At 55.1% G+C, this 21,071-nt stretch overlaps 6 protein-coding genes across 6 annotated transcripts; 3 read left to right on the top strand and 3 right to left on the bottom strand.

Moving 5' to 3' along the window:
• Nucleotides 1-789: 789 nt before the first annotated feature.
• Nucleotides 790-1,346, bottom strand: LAESUDRAFT_567610 (uncharacterized protein). Its single transcript, XM_040902981.1, has 3 exons — nt 1,168-1,346; nt 984-1,105; nt 790-916 (listed from the first exon to the last, which is right to left on the bottom strand). The coding sequence occupies exons 1-3, from the start codon at nt 1,236-1,238 to the stop codon at nt 885-887; spliced, it is 225 nt and encodes a 74-aa protein (XP_040766692.1). The 5' UTR covers nt 1,239-1,346; the 3' UTR covers nt 790-884.
• Nucleotides 1,347-1,757: 411 nt separating this feature from the next.
• Nucleotides 1,758-3,560, bottom strand: LAESUDRAFT_723251 (uncharacterized protein). Its single transcript, XM_040908379.1, has 4 exons — nt 3,327-3,560; nt 2,548-3,180; nt 2,283-2,491; nt 1,758-2,222 (listed from the first exon to the last, which is right to left on the bottom strand). The coding sequence occupies exons 1-4, from the start codon at nt 3,523-3,525 to the stop codon at nt 1,950-1,952; spliced, it is 1,314 nt and encodes a 437-aa protein (XP_040766691.1). The 5' UTR covers nt 3,526-3,560; the 3' UTR covers nt 1,758-1,949.
• Nucleotides 3,561-3,679: 119 nt separating this feature from the next.
• On the top strand, nt 3,680-5,030 carry LAESUDRAFT_723250 (uncharacterized protein). Its single transcript, XM_040908378.1, has 7 exons — nt 3,680-3,924; nt 3,975-4,046; nt 4,112-4,250; nt 4,374-4,499; nt 4,592-4,738; nt 4,799-4,831; nt 4,904-5,030. Exons 1-7 carry the CDS (start codon nt 3,748-3,750, stop codon nt 4,975-4,977), a joined length of 768 nt encoding a protein of 255 aa, XP_040766690.1. The 5' UTR covers nt 3,680-3,747; the 3' UTR covers nt 4,978-5,030.
• A 3,637-nt stretch (nt 5,031-8,667) lies between these two features.
• On the bottom strand, nt 8,668-9,343 carry LAESUDRAFT_811049 (four F5 protein). Its single transcript, XM_040914283.1, has 4 exons — nt 9,153-9,343; nt 8,961-9,063; nt 8,862-8,892; nt 8,668-8,803 (listed from the first exon to the last, which is right to left on the bottom strand). Exons 1-4 carry the CDS (start codon nt 9,157-9,159, stop codon nt 8,753-8,755), a joined length of 192 nt encoding a protein of 63 aa, XP_040766689.1. The 5' UTR covers nt 9,160-9,343; the 3' UTR covers nt 8,668-8,752.
• Nucleotides 9,344-12,272: 2,929 nt separating this feature from the next.
• LAESUDRAFT_648109 (TPR-like protein) lies at nt 12,273-14,003 on the top strand (the record flags this gene model as incomplete). The annotated part of the gene is made up of 8 exons (XM_040904087.1): nt 12,273-12,363; nt 12,434-12,570; nt 12,732-12,798; nt 12,852-12,934; nt 13,002-13,101; nt 13,156-13,328; nt 13,382-13,538; nt 13,591-14,003. Coding segments are annotated over 8 exons (1,221 nt in total), but the record flags the coding sequence as incomplete, so codon positions are not given.
• Nucleotides 14,004-17,380: 3,377 nt separating this feature from the next.
• On the top strand, nt 17,381-19,192 carry LAESUDRAFT_748573 (uncharacterized protein). The gene is made up of 6 exons (XM_040911523.1): nt 17,381-18,073; nt 18,133-18,325; nt 18,406-18,559; nt 18,588-18,763; nt 18,833-18,850; nt 18,907-19,192. Exons 1-6 carry the CDS (start codon nt 17,535-17,537, stop codon nt 18,907-18,909), a joined length of 1,083 nt encoding a protein of 360 aa, XP_040766687.1. The 5' UTR covers nt 17,381-17,534; the 3' UTR covers nt 18,910-19,192.
• The last annotated feature ends 1,879 nt before the right edge of the window (nt 19,193-21,071 follow it).

Here is a 21,071-nt window from a genome sequence, read left to right as displayed (position 1 = left end):
ATCGTGATGAACAGGGAATTGAAGGTCGGCCACATCACGATGAGACCGAGGTTCCGTATTCCTGACAAACAAGCGTATGCATCAGAACTCGGCGAGCGCTGCATCCCACATGCGTCAGTCCGGACATGAGCCCTGTAACCATCGCCCGAAAACTCGATTCTAATGTCACCCGGATGTAATATGTGCCCGCTCCCGCACTAAGCAGCGCTCAATCGGCGCAGTACAATGGGACCGCATCGAAAGGCTAAATCGAGTTCTCCGAGATCGGAAGAATCGCACGGGATGTCGATGACATGTCGGATTAAGCTCGCGTCATTCGTACCTGCGGAGGTGACCGCAGCAAGATGGGTGAAGCTGAATAAAACGGCACAGGACCCGCGTTTACCACGTTGTCCCAACTGTCAAGCCATGCCGGACCTGTGCGAAATGCGTTGTCGTGGCCAGAATTGTCGAAGCACTCACACAAGTCTATACACGTCCAACCTTGAGGTCCGGGCGGTTCTCGCGGAAGGCGTAGCTCGGTTGCTCTGGGCGACGAGTAGGTCAAGGCACCAGAAGAGCACAGAACTTGCAGCAACGTTCCATGGGGATGGTCAAGTTCCCTTCCGCATTCCTGTATGTCGCATCTGTTGACTTGAGGGTCCGGCCGTTGACCGGCTGACACTTTGTGAAGAAAACAAATTTAGAGAATACTAGAGGAAGCTGTTAGTGCACAGGTTGAGGCGAGGACGATCTCCGCTGATATCAGTCTTACATGGAAACGCAAGAGGGAAAATCGCATTCCGAGCTCCACAGTTGCTGCTTAATTGTATCCGTGTCCGAATAGCACTTCAGCTGCAATCAGCTTGCCGTAAAATGAGCGTCCCACGTTCCTCGTGTCCGCGTCAATCATATACAGTGTAACGGATGCGGCCCCCTTGGAAACAAATATTGTTATCGCCGTTGACAGGCTATGGATGTCTCGGATGAACAATGTCCCACACCTTCTCTGCGGTCCGAGCGTGGAGCGGTCCGATTCCGATCTTGTGATGGGTTGGCATGAACGGCAGGAGGTCTGTTCGACCTGTTGACAGTGGGCCGCAGTGAGATTCCGAATGAGAGTATTCTGGATCAGAATGGCACTGCCATTCAGTGACATAGCACGCTCGAGGGACATAGGAGTCTCACGCGGCCTCACCCGGGACACGACGGGACAGGATGAGTTCCGAAGTTCCGAGAGGTCCACCGAGTACGCTCATCCGGACCTGCGTCGCAATGCAATGGGGTTTTCATTCTATACCATCCACATGCAGCAGACTCGCGCTAGTAGAAATCCGGACATGCGTTCCGCCCTCACCGGCAGAGATTAAGATAGTCGTGGGATCCACAGGGCAGTTGCGCACTCCACATGTCCGGACTGATGGCGTTCAGTAGCGTGAGATGATGCGTGTAGGCCCCCCTGTGCTGATTCGCGATCACTGTGGAGTTCGTGACAGTGGCCGAATTGAGTTGCCGTGATGAATAAGACATGAAGGAGAATGATCCGGTGCCCAGGGAGGAGTCAAGTGTCTAAAGATACCATCGCTGAGGAAAGCATACCCCAAGATAGGTGACGGCGTGCGAGCCAATGCACGCGTCTCACATAGACCTTCACGAGGCATGAGACTTAGCATTTCGGACAAACCTAAAGGAGACGATGAGGCAGCAGCAGTGACTCGTGTTGTACAGTTTGATGATCTGTCTCAATAGCACGGCATATTAATGATGATTACGCCAGCGTGGTATTCGCGTCCGCTCGAGGACATATAAGTACCCGATGCGCACTGCTTAGCAGTTCTTGGCTCAGAATGATCCACAAGTCATATAGGAGATCAGCGAGAGTAAGCCAAATGTAATTCCAACAGAGGCAAAAGACTGCGGCGAGAACACAACTGAAAGCTACTCCATGAGAATGATGTTTGCGCATCGGATCACTTGACGTTCTCCGACAATCGGCCTTCAAGCCGCCGTCTACGTGTCGGAATCCGGACATCCTCATCCACTGTTTTGGGCCACCGTTTTGGCCATTCCGACGGAGGGGAGAGGTATTGATGTGGAGGGGGGTACGGCGCCAAAGGAAACGAGGGGGTGGCGTGGTGGGGAGCGATAGGGATATGTGCCGCAGGATCTACTCTCGACCGATATAGTGAGAGTAAAGCATTGATGAATACGGTAAGGAAGGCCAAGGAACTCAGCGTGAAGATCTATAAGACGTTTCTCACAATGAACACCGCTGGGAGCAAGAATGAAAGTGAAAGACGTGCCAGGGTCTTCCAGGTAATCGGCTCGACGAAGCCATTCACTACTTCTGCAATCAGCTCGGCACCGACCTTCGCCCGGCCGACCTTCGAGGGGTCGCGGCTCATGCATGTTTCCCAAACAGCACATTGGTGTGTCATTGCGGGAATGGAGTTTGAGGCACACTTGTTAGTCTTGTATTGCAGTGTGCATTGCGCAATCTCCTGCACGATGTCTGCAAATAGAAGCTGCTTGATCAGCGTGCCTGAAATAGAATAGAGGCCGACGAACCCATGGAATACTCCGATATACGTTGTTCGACGTCGCGCTGCACCGTGAGAATGAATTGAACCAGCAGGTAGAGGAAGACGAGGATCAGAGAAAAGTTGAAGAAGAATTGCAGGTATCCCAGCAAGATGTAAGGGAGACTGGACGGAGGATGGGCTGGTCCAGGCATGTTCAGCGTGTAGTGATTCGAAGTAGTTTGTGAGAATGGTGCGGCTCTAATCCCACCGTGCTCCTCATCGTCGTCCTCGCTGAGATCTTCATCGCCACTCCGGTCCGCTAAACCCAAACGACTTCGCTGTTTCGCCTTCTGGCGCGACTTAAAGACACGTCTCATTGCGCCCGTTGCGACTACTCGTTCTCCTACAAAGCTCTTGTCCGGGTCTCTCTCGGGGGATGAAAGTCTCACTTTCGGAGGAGTGGTTTCGACCATGTCGACGTCCTTTAGCTCCGGTTGGGGAAATGCCTTCTCAGGCGAGAAGTTCGGCGGAGGTTGCCATGCAGGGGGATGTGGAGTATGAGGCATCGGCTCTTGAAAGAGGAAAGGTACGTTGGCATTGGCGACGAACGTCGGGAAGTGGGTAGCAGAAGAGGACGGTGGAAATACGGGAGAGGGCGGATTGGCTTCTTCCAAAGTCCCTACCAAATCGTTAGCAATTCAGGCTGTAGCTCCTACATAGAACCAGGACAAGTGTGCGATTTTCTTCCGGGCTTCTACATGTCTTTCGGCATGTTGCAATGTCGTCCTCTACATCCCACATACATCCAGAGTTGAGAACACTCACGTTTTCGGGGTGTACCGGGATCCTCACCGCCTGTGGCCCACGCAGGCTTTGTGAAGCTGCTCGGTCGAGAGGTGAACTCGAAATCCATGGGGGTTTCCTTGGATCGCGTGGTTCGTGCTGCAGGCCTCATGGTGTCGGAATTGTTGGAGACAAAAGTAAGGCTGGATCGTGAAAGTGCCTCTGGAAGCCAGGACGCCATCAAAGCTCACAACCCAAAGTGAAGTTGAAAGCCACTCATAAACACAACTTCAAACCCGAACGCTAACACAGTTCAATGAACGCGTGGGTCACGTGAGCGTGGACGTGGCCTTTCAATTTCCGGCCGCCTTCAAGCCGCCTCGCTTTTGGCTTCCGAAGTTTCAGCAGTGGCCCACGAACACGACTCTGCCGTCCCTGTGAGCCCACAGATCCAACTGAAAATATGTCTGGCCTAGCTACGATCTTGCGACCCCACGCACGGTCTCTGACGTTGGCGAAACGGTTCACGCGAAATGTAACCCTTCGTCGCCATGTTCATCCACTTGCGGCAGACTGGTCAACTCCGCCTTCATTACCGCCATCAAGTGCATCATTGGTGCCAATCGTTATTGAACAGACAGTGCGTAAACATCTGTGAATAGGTCATGGTCGCTTCATGCGCTTTTTTAGGGAAGAGGCGAACGAAGCTATGACATCTTCTCGCGGTTGCTCCGGGAGAGAGTAATCATGCTTTATGGGCCCGTAAGTACAGCGTGACTTTGCTGATCGTTACTTCAAATGATACGTCTTATTTCCGCCATTTATAGATCAGGGATACCGATTCCGCTTTGATTGTCGCGCAACTACTCTTCCTTGAAGCCGAGGAAACCTCAAAACCTATTCACCTCTACATCAATTCTCCGGGTGGGAGCGTGACAGCTGGCTTGGCGATATATGACACAGTGAGCGAGGGCGCATGACTGATGAGACGAGTTGTCGCTGATTCATGCAGATGTAGATGCAGGTACGATTATTCCACTTCAACAATGAGACGTCTGCATGCTGAATGGTGTAAATGCTATCTCCGATAGTACGTCTCGTCGCCTATACACACGTACTGTGTCGGCCAGGCTTGCTCCATGGGGTCGCTTCTCCTAGCAGCGGGCGAGAAAGGCAAACGCCACGCACTTCCTTACTCTACAATCATGATACACCGTACGTATGGAACCATCATTACACTGCACTCACCGGATTGTCCGTGCTTTAATCGTGACATGACTGCGACTTATATTCCTCTGTGTTCTCAGAGCCGTCCGGTGGCGCCTCTGGCCAGGCGTCCGATATCGCGATCCATGCCAAGGAAATTCTCCGTATTCGGAATTTGCTTACCAACGTCTATCAACGGCACTGTGGTAAAGACGGCGAGAGCGTGGAAGACGGCGTGGAGCGTTTCGGTACGTGCATGAGTTCGTCAGCCTTCTATACATTTGCTTAGCCGATCGTTTCTGTCACAGAGAAGGCCCTTGAACGAGATACGTTCATGACCGGTGGGTATATTCTCAAGCCTTACGTTAGAGCGAATGCGTCGGTTCTGATAGGTTCAATTTGCTTTTTAATAGCTGAAGAAGCGCTCGACTTTGGCATCGTCGACAGCGTATTGGAGAAGCGTCCTAAGCTTGATAGTTCAATCTAATGCTTCGTCTATGAATATCAGAGTTCTTTTTGAGCTCATGAACAATCCCTGGCTGCGTGTTACTCAGAAGCTGGTACTGCATCGCTTCGCCTTCAACGATTCTGAGAATCATGATTGCGTGCTCCCTCTGTGACGTTCCCGAGAGCCAATGACATCCACCGCGAGGAACACCAGCTCAGGGTCCACAATCTCCTCTGTTTCCGCAATTTGAGCAGCTGACCTTTCATCCTTCTTATATTCTTCAGGGGCAGGGAATTTCAATACTAAGCCTCGCGCGTTCAGTTTAAGCCGAGTCATTGGCAATATTCTCAAGAGGAAAGACCATCAAGATAGTGAACGTGATTCATACAACGCTTCTATTCTAAGGAAGGTCGGATCTCAAGTTCTTATTCAAACTCATTGACCATGAGCACATGCTTCTCCGTAGGCGAAGACTACCGCTGCGCATTGACTTCCATGTCACCGAAGGGCGATCGGGAATCGAGTAATGCTCGGCTCACGCCTTTTGACCAGTGAGCATCGCACGGCTGCTTCCTGATCAAGACACCGCGGGAGCCCATCATGCGCAGCACAATTCGACGGAGGATCTAACTCCATCGTTGACGCGGTGAGTATCTTTTGCCTTCAAAGGCAGGGCTGGCCCCGTTCCTCGAGGGCACATGGGAGCGGTGAATCAGCGCCTCCCAGACCGAGCTATGACTGTATTACGATGGATATCCGATCTCGGTCGCGAGACGCCATCCGTGGGCAATGATGGTGGCGCTTTTATAAGTGCCATCTCGAACAGCTGTCTCAGCTTCTTCGTTCGTTACTAGGCCGGAAGCGTCCAGCCAGGGAGAAGTGATATATACGTTAAGCTCTCCATTATCAAGCGTTCTCACGGGCGTGCAGTCCGTCGAGTCTTCGGCGCCCGGCTGTCACGCCCATGGAGGGTTACAAGCACCGAGTCGCCGACGGTGCAGCAGCGATAGTAGGCTGAAAGAAGCGATGCATTAGCCTCCCAGTCAGTTATGTCCGCTTCGCCCACCGAGCTTCCTGGTATTTCACATAGTATGTGGGCCTCGTGGCGTGCATGGTCCTCTTCTACGGTCCGTTTGCCTCGCCGCTCAACCGCCGTTCACAAAGTGTTTCTGAGCTGCGACCGCAACGGAAAGGCAAATCAGATTCCCATATAGTAGGTTGATTTTCCCGCTGCACCATAAAGGTTCTGATCTGATCAGCCTAGCCGGTTACAAACACGCCGTCGCGAACAACACATGTTGTGAATTGAGAAATCAAGCTGCGTCACATGCACATGTACACATGTGTCGTGCGCCGCACAATTGCATCTGACGGCGTTCTCGCCTAAGCTTAGCCAGTGATAGTACCTGATGGGAACGAATCAAAGTGTGGCGTATTTGGTACCGCTTTCCCGGGCTATGTATCCTCTCGTGACGAACATGGCCAACTCCTTGGATCCAGGGACTAGCCTCCCCGCACGACGTCTCTTCTTCTCCGGTCAGTCGGTCTTCGGTCCTCCGCGAAACGCTCTCTCTCCGGGGATCGCATGCGAAGCGAAGCGGACAGGCGTGCTCACCAGCTGGTCTCCTTGTCCGGAGGCAGTTACAACCAGACGCCGCTGATGAGCTAGCTTCCACTACTCCGACGCCTATCAGCTCGCCGAGCTCACCCGGCCACAGCTCTCTAGAAGCGACATGCGTCAACGTCGCTGTCGGCGTCCGTGATATCTCACCCGTAATTGCGAACACATGTCAGGCAAAAGTCGCGATATCTAGGAGTGATGGATGCCGTCGTCCATCACATCACATTCAGACAACGCTCATAACACATCTAGAGGCTGTGAACTGCAGAGCTATGTGACTGAAGGCAAGTATCACTATAAAGTGCCCATCAGACCTAGCCTCATCGATATTGGTGTCAATGACGAGCACGGCTAGTCTTCGGAGAATGGCACCCGTCGCAAATTAAATGCTTCTTCCAGGCTCTAATTTCTGGCGGCATTGTATCTGAATGACAAAGGCCGTCGTTATCTCGGGATGCTTCCGCAAGATGCACGGTTCACACGAGAATGGGTGACAGCCTATTCGCATATGGAAGTGGCATGCAAAGGCTCGGATGCCCCGGGCGGATGGCTGACTATCTCTTCATCCCTGCAATTCAACAATCGCCGCATCTCATCGCGATCATCGCATGATCGCGCATTGACTCAATCAGCAACTGCAACCTTCATCCCAACTGTCACGATGGACAACACGTTCACCAGATGTCATCGAACAGCGACATCGCCAAGGCTTCCGCATGTCGTGCTGCGCTCGCGTGAGCTGTCCATTTCACGTCTGCTTCCTGCCCCATGCATCGAGGGATTCTTTACCATGCCGCGGATCACCATGGATGCGTTCCCGGGCACATTGTTTGGGGGTGCCTCGGTTCCAGGCCTCATGGCTCTCGTATCCGGAAGGTATTCCTGTTTTGAGCAGCCGGCAAATTAGGGCGCAGCCACAAAAGCTCGAGCTGCTGATCTCGGAGAGTAGCGGCGGCAGAGCTGCTTCGAAGTTCTGTACGCTTCAACTTGAGCTCGCTGATCCTCGCAGGCAGTTTGACGTCCGTCGACGCACGTGCGGGCGCTTCGATCTGCGTCCGATAAGGCGTGAGCGCGGAGAACGTCTCATTTGAGCCATGGTGAGCACAGCTCAGTGATCAGTGATCAAATCACTCACAGATGTTCTTCTGAGGGTCTAGACGGAGAATTCACTTCCCATCGAGATGATTGTGTCCGATCTGAGTTCGGGGCACCCCTAACGCTCGACGCTTCTGCCGCGCATGGGAAGGGCTTGTCCGGGGTGAGCACCATCCTTCCGAGACGCACCACAGCGGGTTGCTGGCTCCTGCCCGCCGCATTAATACCATTTAGCGCACCTCATGCAACGAAGCGATGCAATATATATGGAGCTGTAGAAGCATCCCACACGCCTGGCGCGCCATTGCTATTCGCGGGACGTCTTTCTGCGGCTCGCAGAACCCTTGCTGTGGGCCCATCCTGCTGCTCCGGGACTTCTGTTCGACTGGATCTCCCCTCCATGTGTGCTGCAGCCATCGGCTGCAGTTGCGCAGATAGGCACGCACGCTAACTGCTGGGCGCGCCGTTGACACGGAAGAGGGGCTTTAGTGACGTTACCTGGAGACGTTCATAACGGAACTCGGTCTCCTTATTGGCTGAAAACTCACCCTTTCCTCGTAGCGCGTTGAGATCTCGGATGCTGCAGCCGGGGATCTCGTCTGTACCCCGCCGATAGCGTGCGCTTTGACTCTCGTTGTTTGTGGCCAACGATCTGCTTGTTTGCGTGACGTTCGATTAGAACCCATAAGAAAGCTCAACTTCGTCTCCATGGAATCCCGGCGATTCGCAGCCCCATTCAGCATGGAATCCACGCAGTAAGATCTCTTCGCATCTGCACGTCACGCACCCTCATACACCTGACACGTCCGTTCTCGCTACGCCCATGGCATTGTTCAATGAACGCCCGTCCAGAACCGCATAAACAACTCAAACGACACCTGCATTCCTGCCAAGCACATTCAGGACCCTTTTGAACATCATACTTAAATGGACTAGCAGATCCGGCACTGAAGGGTACGAAAGATCGATACATGTAACACTGGCTCAAAGCAAATCACAAAGCGCACTAAACTGCCCGCACGTCCAAGACCAACGTCGACGTCCCCGGTGGCGCCGGTCCCTCTATTGTGAACGATGGGAACCCTCCCAGCATTGATGTTATTTCTTCGCATCGCCGCCAGCAGTAGCCGCTTTCTCCTCTTCCTTCTTCTGCTTAGTGTGTCAGAGAAAGAAAAACAAATGTCATAATATGACGTGCGCTGCGCACCTTCTGTTTCTGTCTGAGAATCTCAGCGTCCCTGCGAAGGAAAACGTCGTGTCAGCGGCACGAACGCGATAGTTTGCCATGACAATCAATAGCACTCACTTCTCTCGCCTTTGCTGAAGTGACGCGGCGCTCTCCTTGACTTTGTTCTTTTGCGCCAACTTCTTCTGCGCCTTCTGGCGATCCGTCTCCCGCTGGTTGCCTCCTGCAGGTGTAGCGAGCATCACGAGCCACACAGATCTTCAGTGAATCGACAGAGCCTAGGGTCGTCTAGAGCAAGGCCGCATAACTTACGAGTCATCGTGTCGCCACTGCCGCAGTTGATAGCACTAATGGTGTGGTGCAACGAGTGTGAGTAAACGCTGTACACGCGGCGGGCTCGAACGGCGAGCAAACTGTCACAGGCAACGTGGCCGGTGTCACATCCGAATCAGGTGGAACCTGTTCGACACCCGCCCGCGCGCACGCGCTGGCCCGGCTTAGAAACATCTCGCCTTAAGCTTCCGAGCAAGGGCGACACATTGTGATGAAACGCTACTTAACGGTACGCTGCCGACGGCTGCAACGCGCTAGGCGGAGCAGCTCCCAATGGCAGTCTGTCGGAAGGAGGCTAGCGTCCATCTACGCGTCCATCTGGCGCCGCGCCACAACGATAACTCAATCTCGAGTCATATGATAAACACGTATTATCGTCCCATCTCGCAGCAGGCATCAGGATCATTGTTCAAAAAGGCGCTGCATCATGTATACATAGCGCGTGTGTACCTGCTGACGATCGTGCAATTTCATCATCGTTCCGCACTACACCGGCTATGATCAAGGTATTTGATATGTATGACCCCAGCAGGGCGGCAGCCAGAGCAACTGTCCGAGGTGCGGTTCCCTGACAAGCAAGCTCTGATAGATATATCTATCGCTTCTGCGGCGCATGCGCGTGCCCTGCTGGCCGCTTATGAAGCCTTCTGATCGTCCGTGCAGATTCAAACCGCCGCTCGCGACGACGATCTGATCAAGTATCCAGCACGACGGCTGGGATACTCCCAGCCTTTATCATTCTCCGCTCCATTCTAGTCTGTCTCATATGAAGCGCTTCGCGAGAAGTCGCCCGCATCCGCACTCAATCTGGACCACTTCACCTGCCCGGTGCATGAGGCGCCGTTTCCTGGTAACTCTCAAGGACGAATGAGCGAGCGCCCGTCTATCTCTGCATGCCCATTGACGGCAGGTTCGTGATCACCGTCTTCCAAGGCCGAGATGAGCAAGCTTCTCCGTCAAATTGCGCGCGGGAGAGAACGGTCTATGCTGAGTTTGACTCGATCCGCTGTATCGGCCGCTGTTTGCGCGCTGGAGCGTCGCAAGGATGGCGACGTCGGCTGGCCGTCGAATTTGAACACGCCATCCGCGTCTGTGCCAGGCGTGAATGAATCTGGCGGTCACCCGGAGCGTCAGGGAGCGCCAGGGTCGCGCAATGAGCCGCTCCGTAGACAGGCGTGTCATTTACGCAGGAATGACTTGAATTCATCAGATATCTCGATACCGATTCAGACCCTGGGGGATGAGCGCGGCTGTGTCCTGTGCTCAAACTTCTGACGCCGGCTGCTTCGCTTCTCGACAAAAGTGAATTGGGCACTTGTCCTGCTGGCCGGCAGCCTTAACGCTGCAGTGAGGCGGCCGCAATCGGCAATGTGAATACAGAGCCTGTTTAAACCGCAGGACCCACGCTCATGCACACGAGTGATGTGCGAGCGATATGACCATGGTCCCCCCGCTACGGCCTAGTTCCCGATCCGCTCGTGTATCTGAGATGTACACGGCCTGGTGGCCTTCGCTTCCCGGGCATGGCGGCTGGATATATACTTGTACTCGCTCATGTCATCTGCTGTCGTAAGCACTTGATAAAATTCGCAGGAAAATTAGGAAGAACCCTCATGCTGTTCGCAGTCCCCGTGCACAGCAGCGCCTTTCCTGGCAGGTCTTCTCACCTTCAGAAGCACACCTGTGAGCCATCGCGGCGAATCCTGCATGCGTCAGACTGAATGGTGTGACTGAATGGACGCGCCTGCGCGCGAAGACGATCACACCAGCCCCAGGCACACGCCGGCACGCGGGTGCGGTGCCAGGTATGGCTAACTTGGGTTGAAATGTTATTTGGGCGGCCCCGTCGCCGAGCCGTGTGCAACATCAGCCTGGGCTGATGGCCCAGATGACCTCAGCGTTACCAGGGTCGTAATTTTCCGCATATCGATCGAAGATGGAATCGGGGCGTTCTATCGCGACGGCCCGTAGTAGCCGGATTTGGTCTGGGGGAGCGGCTCGTCACGATCATCAATTCCGGAGCCTGGGATGCTGCGGCGTAGGAGGCGTCCGGAACAGGCGCTCAGCGAACAGCAATCGAACTGATACAATTGCGGCTGCACGTGAACAGCAATTGATGGCGCATTGACGTGCGGCGAGCGAACATGATTGGCTCGCTGCGCCGCGGCGATGAGCTCCTTCAAGAACCGACGGCAGGTGCGGCGGATCCTGAACGAGTTTTGCGAATTGTGCTGGCCAGAAGAAGCTATGCGAAAATTGGTTGCGGCGACAAATGGACGGGGCTTGTGGCGATCCGCCAAGTGGATGATCCTGGCCGCCGGTGGCTATACCGGATGCCTATCGGAGTTTGGCGAATCACATGAGACGGATGCTGGCGGCGAGGGAGCGGGTGTGCACGTCCTCGCGAAGAGCGCACGCCAGGCGATGCACGGTCGGCTCTGGCGCTGTCTGTCACCTCGCGATGACAGAAGCAGGCTGCTGCTGTGCGAGAGGAGGTGTCGACCGGATATGGGGACGCGGTGACGAGGGGCCGGGCCACGATCTGGATCTGGATCTCGATAAGAAAGTCGCCGAGTGGCCCCAAGGGCAAGGACGGCGCTTACTCGAAAACAGAAAACAGGCACGAGGCGGTCGCGAGCTTCCGTGAATGCACGGCGACGCGCACGGCTACACTCTGCCAGTCGCCCAGATCTCCTCGTAGCGCCTTCGATCTCTGATCGCTGCCATTCGCCCTGATCTCTCCTTTCCCGCATATATACCGCCTCCCCCGCGCCCGGTTCTCCTTTTGCTTTCACCCCCCCGCACGTGCGATATCTGCCCCTCACGCCCCCTCCCCATTCATCGTTGGTCGCAGTGCCCTCGTCGCTGCCGTCCTCGTCGGTCCCCATGTCTCTCCGACACACCCCCCGCCAGACCGAGCGCGACGTGCGCATGCTCGACGCCCACCCCGTCCATCACTCCCACTCCCTTCCGCCTCCGCCGCCGCATCCCCTCACCCATGCCCCGCACATCAATGGCAATGGCGTGCCAACTCCGCCGGGTCCTCTGCCCGGTCCGCCTAATCACCCACCGGCCGTCGCCCAGCTGTCTCCGCCGGCCATGGCAAGCACAGTCTCCAACGGAGTCAGCGCTCCGTCGTCTTCGATCCAGAAGCTGGCTCAGGCAAATGAGCAGACGTGGTTATTGATAGGTATGCGCTCTCCGGTTGGCGGCGGTGCCAATCAGATTCACGAGCTCATTATCGATCAATCCCCTTGCAGGCCGAGTCGCCGAACAGATGGGAAACCTGGAGCACGCCCTATCCGCGTACGAGAATGCACTGCGTCACAATCCGATGTCGCTTCCTGGCCTCACCCAAGTCGCTGGTATTGCTCGGATCAAAGAGAATTACCCGAAGGTCAGTTTCCGTTTCTCACGCATCCGGCCAATGCCGTTCCCTTGTCGAGATAGACTCAGCGATAGGCCCTTCCAAATATGGCCTTTCTGCACCGCGTTTTCTTTACGTCATTTTGTGCAGATCTCTGAATGATCGACTAATGCGGTTATTGTGTCATTTAGGCTGTGGATTATTTTCAACGTGTTATCAGCATGCAGCAAGACAATGGTGAAGTATGGAGTGCTCTAGGTAAGTTAAGCGAGTTACCAATTTGCAGGACAGGCGGCTCACGCGTGGCGAAGGACACTGCTACTTGATGCAGGATGACCTCCAGAAGGCTTATGCGGCCTACCAACAGGCCTTGTATTTGCTGCCGAATCCTAAGGTGTGTCTAGATTACCTCCTTATCCGCTTCAGGGGCAGTCCCTGAAAAAGCGCGTGTCTGCCAGGAGGACCCGAAGTTGTGGTATGGCATCGGCATCCTGTATGACAGATATGGCTCGTTGGACCATGCGGAGGAAGCCTTCGCTTCTGTCCTCAAAATGGACAAGGGTGCGTTTCCCTGATAGCTCACGTGGGCGGCCCCCGCTGATCATGTGCCTACAGACTTCGACAAGGCGAATGAAATCCTCTTTCGTCTCGGCATCATCTACAAACAGCAAGGGAAATACGCGGAGAGCCTCGAATGCTTTGACCGCATACTCCGCAACCCACCGAGCCCGCTTGCGCACGCCGACATCTGGTTCCAGATCGGCCATGTCTTTGAGCAGCAGCGCGACGTATGTCTTGTTCTCATGTCATTGTTCCACAATTGTAGCTGACATTGTATTAGCATGTACACGCCCGCGATGCTTACGAACGCGTCGTCATGGACAACCCGGGTCATGCTAAAGTTTTGCAGCAACTCGGCTGGCTGTATCATCAAGACGGCTCGTCATTCCAAAACCAGGAGATTGCGATTCAGTATTTGACGAAGAGTCTCGAAGCGGGTTAGTTGCCGCGCATATAGTCATGTTACTCCAAGCTCACGTCATTTAATAGATCCGACTGACGCGCAGAGTTGGTATCTGCTTGGCCGGGCGTACATGGCCGGTCAGAAGTATAACAAGGCGTATGAGGCGTATCAGCAGGCGGTGTACCGTGATGGTCGCAACCCCACCTTCTGGTGCTCCATCGGCGTCCTCTACTTCCAGATCAATCAATACCGTGATGCGCTTGACGCATACTCCCGTGCCATTCGCATCAACCCATACATATCGGAGGTTTGGTTTGATCTCGGGAGCCTGTACGAGAGCTGCAACAATCAGATTTCGGATGCCATCGATGCTTACGCACGTGCTGCGGAGCTCGACCCGAGCAACACTGCTATCACTCAGCGTCTTCAACTGTTGAGGACAGCGCAGGCCACTGGTAGTGCTTTGCCTGCGGCGCCAGGACCTCAAGATGTCCATCCTACCGCATACGCTAACTCAATGATGCCGCCTCCCGGTCTTGTTGGTCCATCGACGATGCTTCTGTCTGGTGCCGGCCCTCGCCCACCACCGTTGTTCCGCGCTGATTCTCGTGGGCCACCGGGAGAGCTATCTCTTCCTGTGCCCACGCAACAGATAAACTCTGGTCGCTCGTCACCGGGACCTTTCAGGGGCGGGCCGCCACCGCCGGTTGTGCTCGACGAAAGCAGACATCCGCCTACGCATACCCCGCTTGCACCGATGGAGGAGCGTCCACCTATGCATACTCGCGAACCGTCAGGGCCGTACCCACCGCAAGTTCGTGAGAATGGTCCTCGAGGGCCGGCGGGACAAAGTCTCCTCTTGCAACATCCTGTCCCTCAACATCAGCCGACTCCCGATGCGCTGCGCGGGTCTGTTCATGCACAGCCTCACCCTCACGAATCGCCTGCTGGTCGCTACCGCATCGCGTCCGCGTCGGCCTCGCCGTCGCCTCATGCTATGCGTCCGCATTCAGCGATAAACGGCCGTGGATCCTTCTCTGAAGCCCGACCTCCTGTTGTCTCTGGACAAACCGCGATGACCAGACGATCCCCTCCGCCTGCGTCTTACTCCCGTGAGCCTCCCATGAGTGAACGCGAACCAGGCTGGGATAGGCGCATTGTTACAATGGAACACCCCGAGTGGGAGCGAGATCGTCGAGGGCGTCCGGGTGCTGAATACCCAACGCACCCGCAGGCGTTGTACAGGAGCCCGCACTCGCCCCCGATGCCGCAACGGGGTCCGAGTCCGCGCCCACGGGAACGTAGTCCAAACATGTCGCCGCCGTCCACGCACCCTGGGTACCCGCGCCAGTACTGGGACGCCCGAACGGGCATGCCTTCAGGTCCGGCTGTTGCACCTGGACGGTCGCCAGTGATGCACGAACAGGCGGCCAGGGGACGCTACGATCCGCGTTTCGATGCTCGCGAGGCGCCGCCTCCTCCGAGGGAGTATGAGCGTGAGCCGGTTGTGGAACAACGGGAGAGCAGGTACAGCTCACCGGAGTCGATGCGCGTGCGGAATGCTCCCCCACAGGTGCCATTGGACTATACGAGGACATCAGAGAGCCCTGAAGGATCAGGTGACCAGAAGAATCGCAGTCGGAGGAACACGAAGGACAAGGACTCCGAGTCATCCGGATCGGGATCCGGCTCGGCAACAGCCTCAGACCAGCAGAAGAAGGAGCGCAAGCGGAGGGCACCAGCCAAGCGCGTGAAGGAGGAGCCTTCGCGGACGGATACTCCGGGATATGTTGCTGGGGTTTCTATGTACAGGAGTGGCAAGAGCTCCGGCAGCCCTGAGCCCAGCTCGAACGGATCTGGTTCAGGCTCTGCGGGACGGTCCGTTCAGCCCTCGCCGACGGGATCTGCGCATGCTCCCTCGAGGGTCGTCGACGAGGACTACGACGAGGGTGTCGATTTGCTCATGGATCTCCGGCGTGCTGCGCCTGAGCCTCGAGCCTTCCCTGGTTCTTTGTCCAACGGCGCACCTGCAAGCCGCGCACCCGAGCAGTCTCTCCAGGTTCTGCACCGCCGTTCGTCATTGTCCTCGCGCAGCTCGCCTCCTGTTGGTACGAAGCGTCCGCTAAGCCCAGGTCCTAACCTCGACGAAAATGTCGAACTGAAGCGCTCAAGGACGGGCAGCGGGAGTGTGCGACGAGTCTCTCCTCAATCGAGCGGACGACCGACGCCCACGCCGACACGTCTGTCTCCTATTCCCTTCCGCCAGCAACCGACCTCGCACTCGCCAGAGGGCCGCCAACACCCGGAGGCTTCGTCGTACCCGAGTCCGCCGCTGCCTACCAGGCTTCCGCCGCACCCTCGCCCCGCAGGTTTATCCGGCCACGGTGGAATGTCGCTCCCTCCGATAGCGCGTTCACCTCCGACTAGTGCGGCTCCGGCGGGCGGTTCTCCGACCGACGAAAGGATGCACTCGCGTTCGACGTCGCCGCTGCGGAACAAGCGCGAGGTAGTCGGGCACCAGCCTGGGTCGGCGTCGGGCTCTCCTCCCGGAAACGGGGTTGCTGCGAAGGGCACGCCGTCGCCTGCGTCCAGTCATGGTCGGCCCAGTCAATAGACGATATGTTCGAGTCCTGTAGCCATACATACCCGATTGGAGTAGGAGCTAGCATCGAATAGTACGTACGTTTACAATTTTTCTCATCTTCGAGTATAGTCGCATTTCTCGTTCTCGTTCTCCTCCTCGTTGTGCCAGCCTCTCAGAACATGTGAACGACCTTTTGATGACCAGACATGACTCGCTCTCGCTATGATTGCATCGTGTATCTAAAACATCGAATATAGTAGCCAGTAGTCATGTACACTATGTCTCGGTTATTATGAAACAAAAGTATGCTTATTTTCGCCTCTCTGGATGAGGGTATATTCGATCAGTTGTGGACATCTCTGAGCATTCATGCGACCAGTCGTCATGGTAGAGCTTGCTAATCATCGTCGAGGAAAATCTCGCTCGTGGCTTCCATGCTGGATCTGTGAGACCATGAAGGAGACATGGTAATGCCAAGACAACTGTCTCAAATTTCTCGTGAGCGAATTTCCACGTACCCACTGGTTCTAAACGTGTTCCATCGGGTGACCCGTCTTTGTCAGGTTTCGGGCACTCGTGAAGCCGACGGAGTGCAAATGTTGCACGAGCAATCGCTGGTCTGAGAAGCGGGCAGTATGCATCCCGACGCACCGCGGCCAGTCTGTGAATGCAGGCGAGGCCCATTTGTAGAGCCAAAAATGCCTTCCCAAGCTGCTACTGCTTTACGATATCCCTCCCAAGCATGAGAGAACTTTCCAAGCTGGGATGAACTCACCTATGCCACGCCTCTCAGAACCATGAACGTGGGATAACATACGTCTCCTTGAGAACCTCGCAACTGATCGCTTGTGATTATTATGAGGAGGATGATGCGCATATACTCACCAATATTCACCGCGAGCCCTCTCACAAAGACGCAAGGCTTCCTGCTGTGCGTCGCTGCGTCGTCGCTCGCCCAAATAGCTCGTCAGATGTCTTGCCCATTGGATCCTAGGCGTCGAATTGCAACTCAGAGAAGCGAAACGTGCTTGATGCAATGCGTGCGGAAGAGGACGAGCGAAACACGACGAATAGGCGTGCTCATTATCGGGTGATAGCCTCGACGAATGAAGTATACAATCTGTAATCCCCGTGGCTTTCGGGGTTGATTCTTCAGAGTTCTGTATGTCGAAGCGTATGTCTGCACGGAAGCTGCCAGCAACACGGAGAGAGGAGAGACGTTTGGAGGCTGCTCTGGTCGCGTTGCCAGCTGCATAAATTAGGCTCCGCGGCAGTGCGATGTTGGCGGTGGCGGAGTGGAGACCGCCTCATTCTGCCTGATCGCAACAGCATACTCGATGAGACAGTTCTGACCGTGCCATTTCATTATATCTTCCTTCATTTTCCCGGACACGTCTACCCGATTTCTTTTTTCTTTGCCGCACCTGCGCTGCATTCTCGGATACGATGACCTCGGACGTGCCGCAGCGATCGACCTCCGTACCGTCACAAGCGGGCCCCTCGGAGCCATCTCACGAGCCACCACACGAAGTAGCTGCGGAGGGAAGCAATAGTGGACATGAAAGTCCTAGCGCGAGCTCGAGTTCTCAGGCAGCGCCTGCGAGAGCTGAGGCGGCGCAGAAAATAGCGATGGTGGGCATGAAAGTCGCTCTGCCCGACATGTCTCCTCCGAGTTCGCCACTTACGCTTCGCGATCGTCACTCTCACTGGTCGCCGACAGAGGATGAGGATGGTTCCCCAGGGGAGATGGATATCGTTTCGTGGTCCGAGGACGACCTGGGCACGGTTACCTCGACATCGCCGTCCGGACGAGGTGAGCCATCGCAGAAGTCGCCACTTGAAGCGCACGACCATCCGCTGCGAGGGAACCCACCATCGCCGCCCATTTGGGAGCAGATCAGCCCGCCAACGTCCAGCGGTCAAGGAGCATCGTATGGCTCGTCGGATACCCAGAATGCACAAAACTACCGTGGTACAAAACTCTCGTGCGTTCATGTCTTGCAGCTTGTGTACTCCTGGAGACTAACCTGACTACCTTCTTCAGGCCGTCACGACCTCTGATACCCCGTTCATCATACTACTTTGCACCTCCGCCGCCAGATGCAGCTTTTGGAACACCACCTATTGGGCAGATTGGGATACACCATCCTCGGGAGATAGTACGGATTGAGAGGGACTTCTCAGGAGGGGAGCTACCACAGTTTGCTCCGGTGTATCCTCTAGAGTTCGAGGGTCGGGTCAGTCTCTGCTTCTTTCATTCTATTGTCCGACGCCAAACTTATACATTCATGACCGCCGACTGAATGGTCGGAAGCAGTTAACACCGACACAGTTCCTCGAGACGATAAACTCCATCAACGAGCTGCTCATCTCCGCACATAGTCTGCGCCATTCCTTCGTCGATAATGCGCTCTCGTTCTTCACGCTTCAGCTATCGCGGCTGGCGTTCTCGTCACATTATGAGAAGGTGCGTGCGTTTGTACACCGCCGGACCCACAGGTTGCATGGTGGTCGGCGGATCGGCATCGAATCCGGCTCTGACGCGTTTGCTGCTCGTGCTTCTCGCGTGGCAGGAAATGCTACGCCTGCAGCATCTGATCGAGGATCTCAATGTGCAAATGTATAATCCGGTCGGGTTGAACATCCTCTGGCCGCGCAAGGTGGCCTTCTTATTTGTGAGTGGCTCTACGTGCCATGCACGCTCATCTGTGCATCGGGCACTGACTATATGCATGCATCCTCAGCTTGAGATCGAGTATTATGTCGGTGCCGCCTTCGTCTCTCGCTTGCGAGCCACTCTAACAAAACCCATTCACAGTGATCCTTTCCATGCGGCCACCATGTACAACTCCTATCTGCATCTCTCCCAGTCGCTCATTTCGTCTCTTTATTACCGGATTTTGTTTCTCTTTCACGGTCCGTGGACATCTGCATCGCAACCAAACATACCTTCAGTCGAGATATCCCCAATATTATTGCAATTTCACGTAATCACTGTGTCATCTAGCCAGCCTCTGCTCGAACGTGTATATCATCATCACAGACGTGAAACACGTTCTTTCTCCTCTTGATCAAGTCCAATTCAGTCATTTTTCCAGGAGGCCCTTTCATGACAAATCGTGCGCAAGATCATGCTGTGATGTTACGTGGACAGTCGTCACCTGTATGCTGAAGGGTATTCCGACGGCGTCGGATCTTAGACTGGTGCACCCTGAGTGTTGAACGTTGAACGTTAACGTAGACTAGCTCGTATACTGTTGCATGAATCGCTCCACGTTGGGGTAGGCAGTGAAAAGATGATCGTCGAATAGACCATCAACGACACGCTCGAGTCAGTTGAATCGCGCCATAGAGACGACACCAGTGGATGCCTCGGATTTTATTCATAGAACGGTAGTACCAAACGCCACAATTCGAAACGCCCGTCTTTCCAGACCGGACGTCCTACGTCTGCTATCTAGTTGCCCAATCCTAGTCTACTCTTCCTCCATATGCTACTGCGTCCGGCACCGTCAAGTAGCCAGACACTGCTCGGAGAAGTAGCAATCGGCTTTTGACCTCATACACCGCACCCTGCCAGGAGATTCGATGTCCATAGCACAGGTATCAACAACACACACCTCATGATGTAAGCCCCGCCCAGGGGGAGACGCCTCTCCTTCGGAAGTAACTGGCTCGAGAGCACGGCGCAACGCCCATCCGTGGAGCGCTTAGGAGAGCCGGGGGTATAGGCGGAAGCAATTCTTGCAGGGCCACGCCGGCGGCAAGGAACGCAGCTTAAAGCGTCCCTAGGACCTTTTCGAGAGGCAGGGACTGGGACGCGCGGACATGAAAGATATGGCAGGCAAACGCGGACGTGCACGCCCAGTGCCTTGACACTCATACGTGAAGCGCGGTGCAATCAGCGGCGTTTCTATTGCCTCGCTAGGCGATGAATGAATGGGGTGAAGGTGAAATGAACTGTATTGTATTGAGGTTTAGAACTGCGGCGGCCCCTGAACAGTTCCGGCGCCGTCGTCGAAGCAGGGCCCGGGTGTCGACGACGTCCGCGGAGTTATCCGTTTTCCTCGATGACACGTACGTCTGAACTTTGAACAGGGACACCGACCTATAGGGGCAGACACAGCCCCAACGCGTTGTGCCCTCCTAAATGGCGCCTGGGTGGTGCGCGCAGCGCCATTCTACAGATCCCTTTCCTTTTGCTCCCGACTGGAATCCGGTGCTGTGCAGCTAAGCGCTCCGAGGGCAGTCCAAACGCCATGGTCAAGATTGGCGCGATGTAGGGGCCACCAAGAATGCATGACGCGTGGATATGAAACGCTGTGTGTTTAGCAGTGAAGAACCTATCGGAGAGTGTGAACGAACCACCCTTGCAATTTTAAGAATCCAAGGAATCGCTCGATGCGTCCGTGTATCGGCTTGTCGCCTGCAGTGGAATGGAGGCCAGTATAGATGGAGAAGCAAAGAAACTCACGAGTCATGACGGAGACGAGAGGTTGCTTCTGGGTGGGAGTTGAACACGTATGCGCCTGTCTTCTTGAACAGATGTGCTCGATAGCTTTCATCGCGTATTAGGATGGGCTCCTTCAGCTTGCCGGTAACCACACAGGAAGCCTATAAGATGAAGTCGCAGAAAGGCAAAGTTGCTCCGCATAGGTTCATCCGGTGGCCCCATAGACGCGCCGGACGCTAGCAGAGACACAACAGCGTCAAATGGATGATCTAGAATGCACATCGAACATAGAAAAAGCTCGATGAAAATATCATAGGGACAAACGATTTGGTGGTTGACTCCACGATCGAGCTTGGTCGTCTACGGCCCATTCTGCTGCGGATCAACCCTGAAATTAGGGCAAACATTTCGGCCACAACGTGTTATGGACCAGCGCGCGCATCGCCTGTTCCTACGTCAGGCTGGCAATGCTTCGCCGCGTCGTCGGTAGATGGCTAGAACACACAAGACGAATACATGCGATAGTCAAA

This window comes from Laetiporus sulphureus (assembly GCF_001632365.1).
Source record: "Laetiporus sulphureus 93-53 unplaced genomic scaffold LAESUscaffold_9, whole genome shotgun sequence".
Taxonomy (NCBI): domain Eukaryota; kingdom Fungi; phylum Basidiomycota; class Agaricomycetes; order Polyporales; family Laetiporaceae; genus Laetiporus; species Laetiporus sulphureus.
Note: the sequence above shows the minus strand (reverse complement) of the source record. Positions and strands in the feature narration are given on the sequence as shown.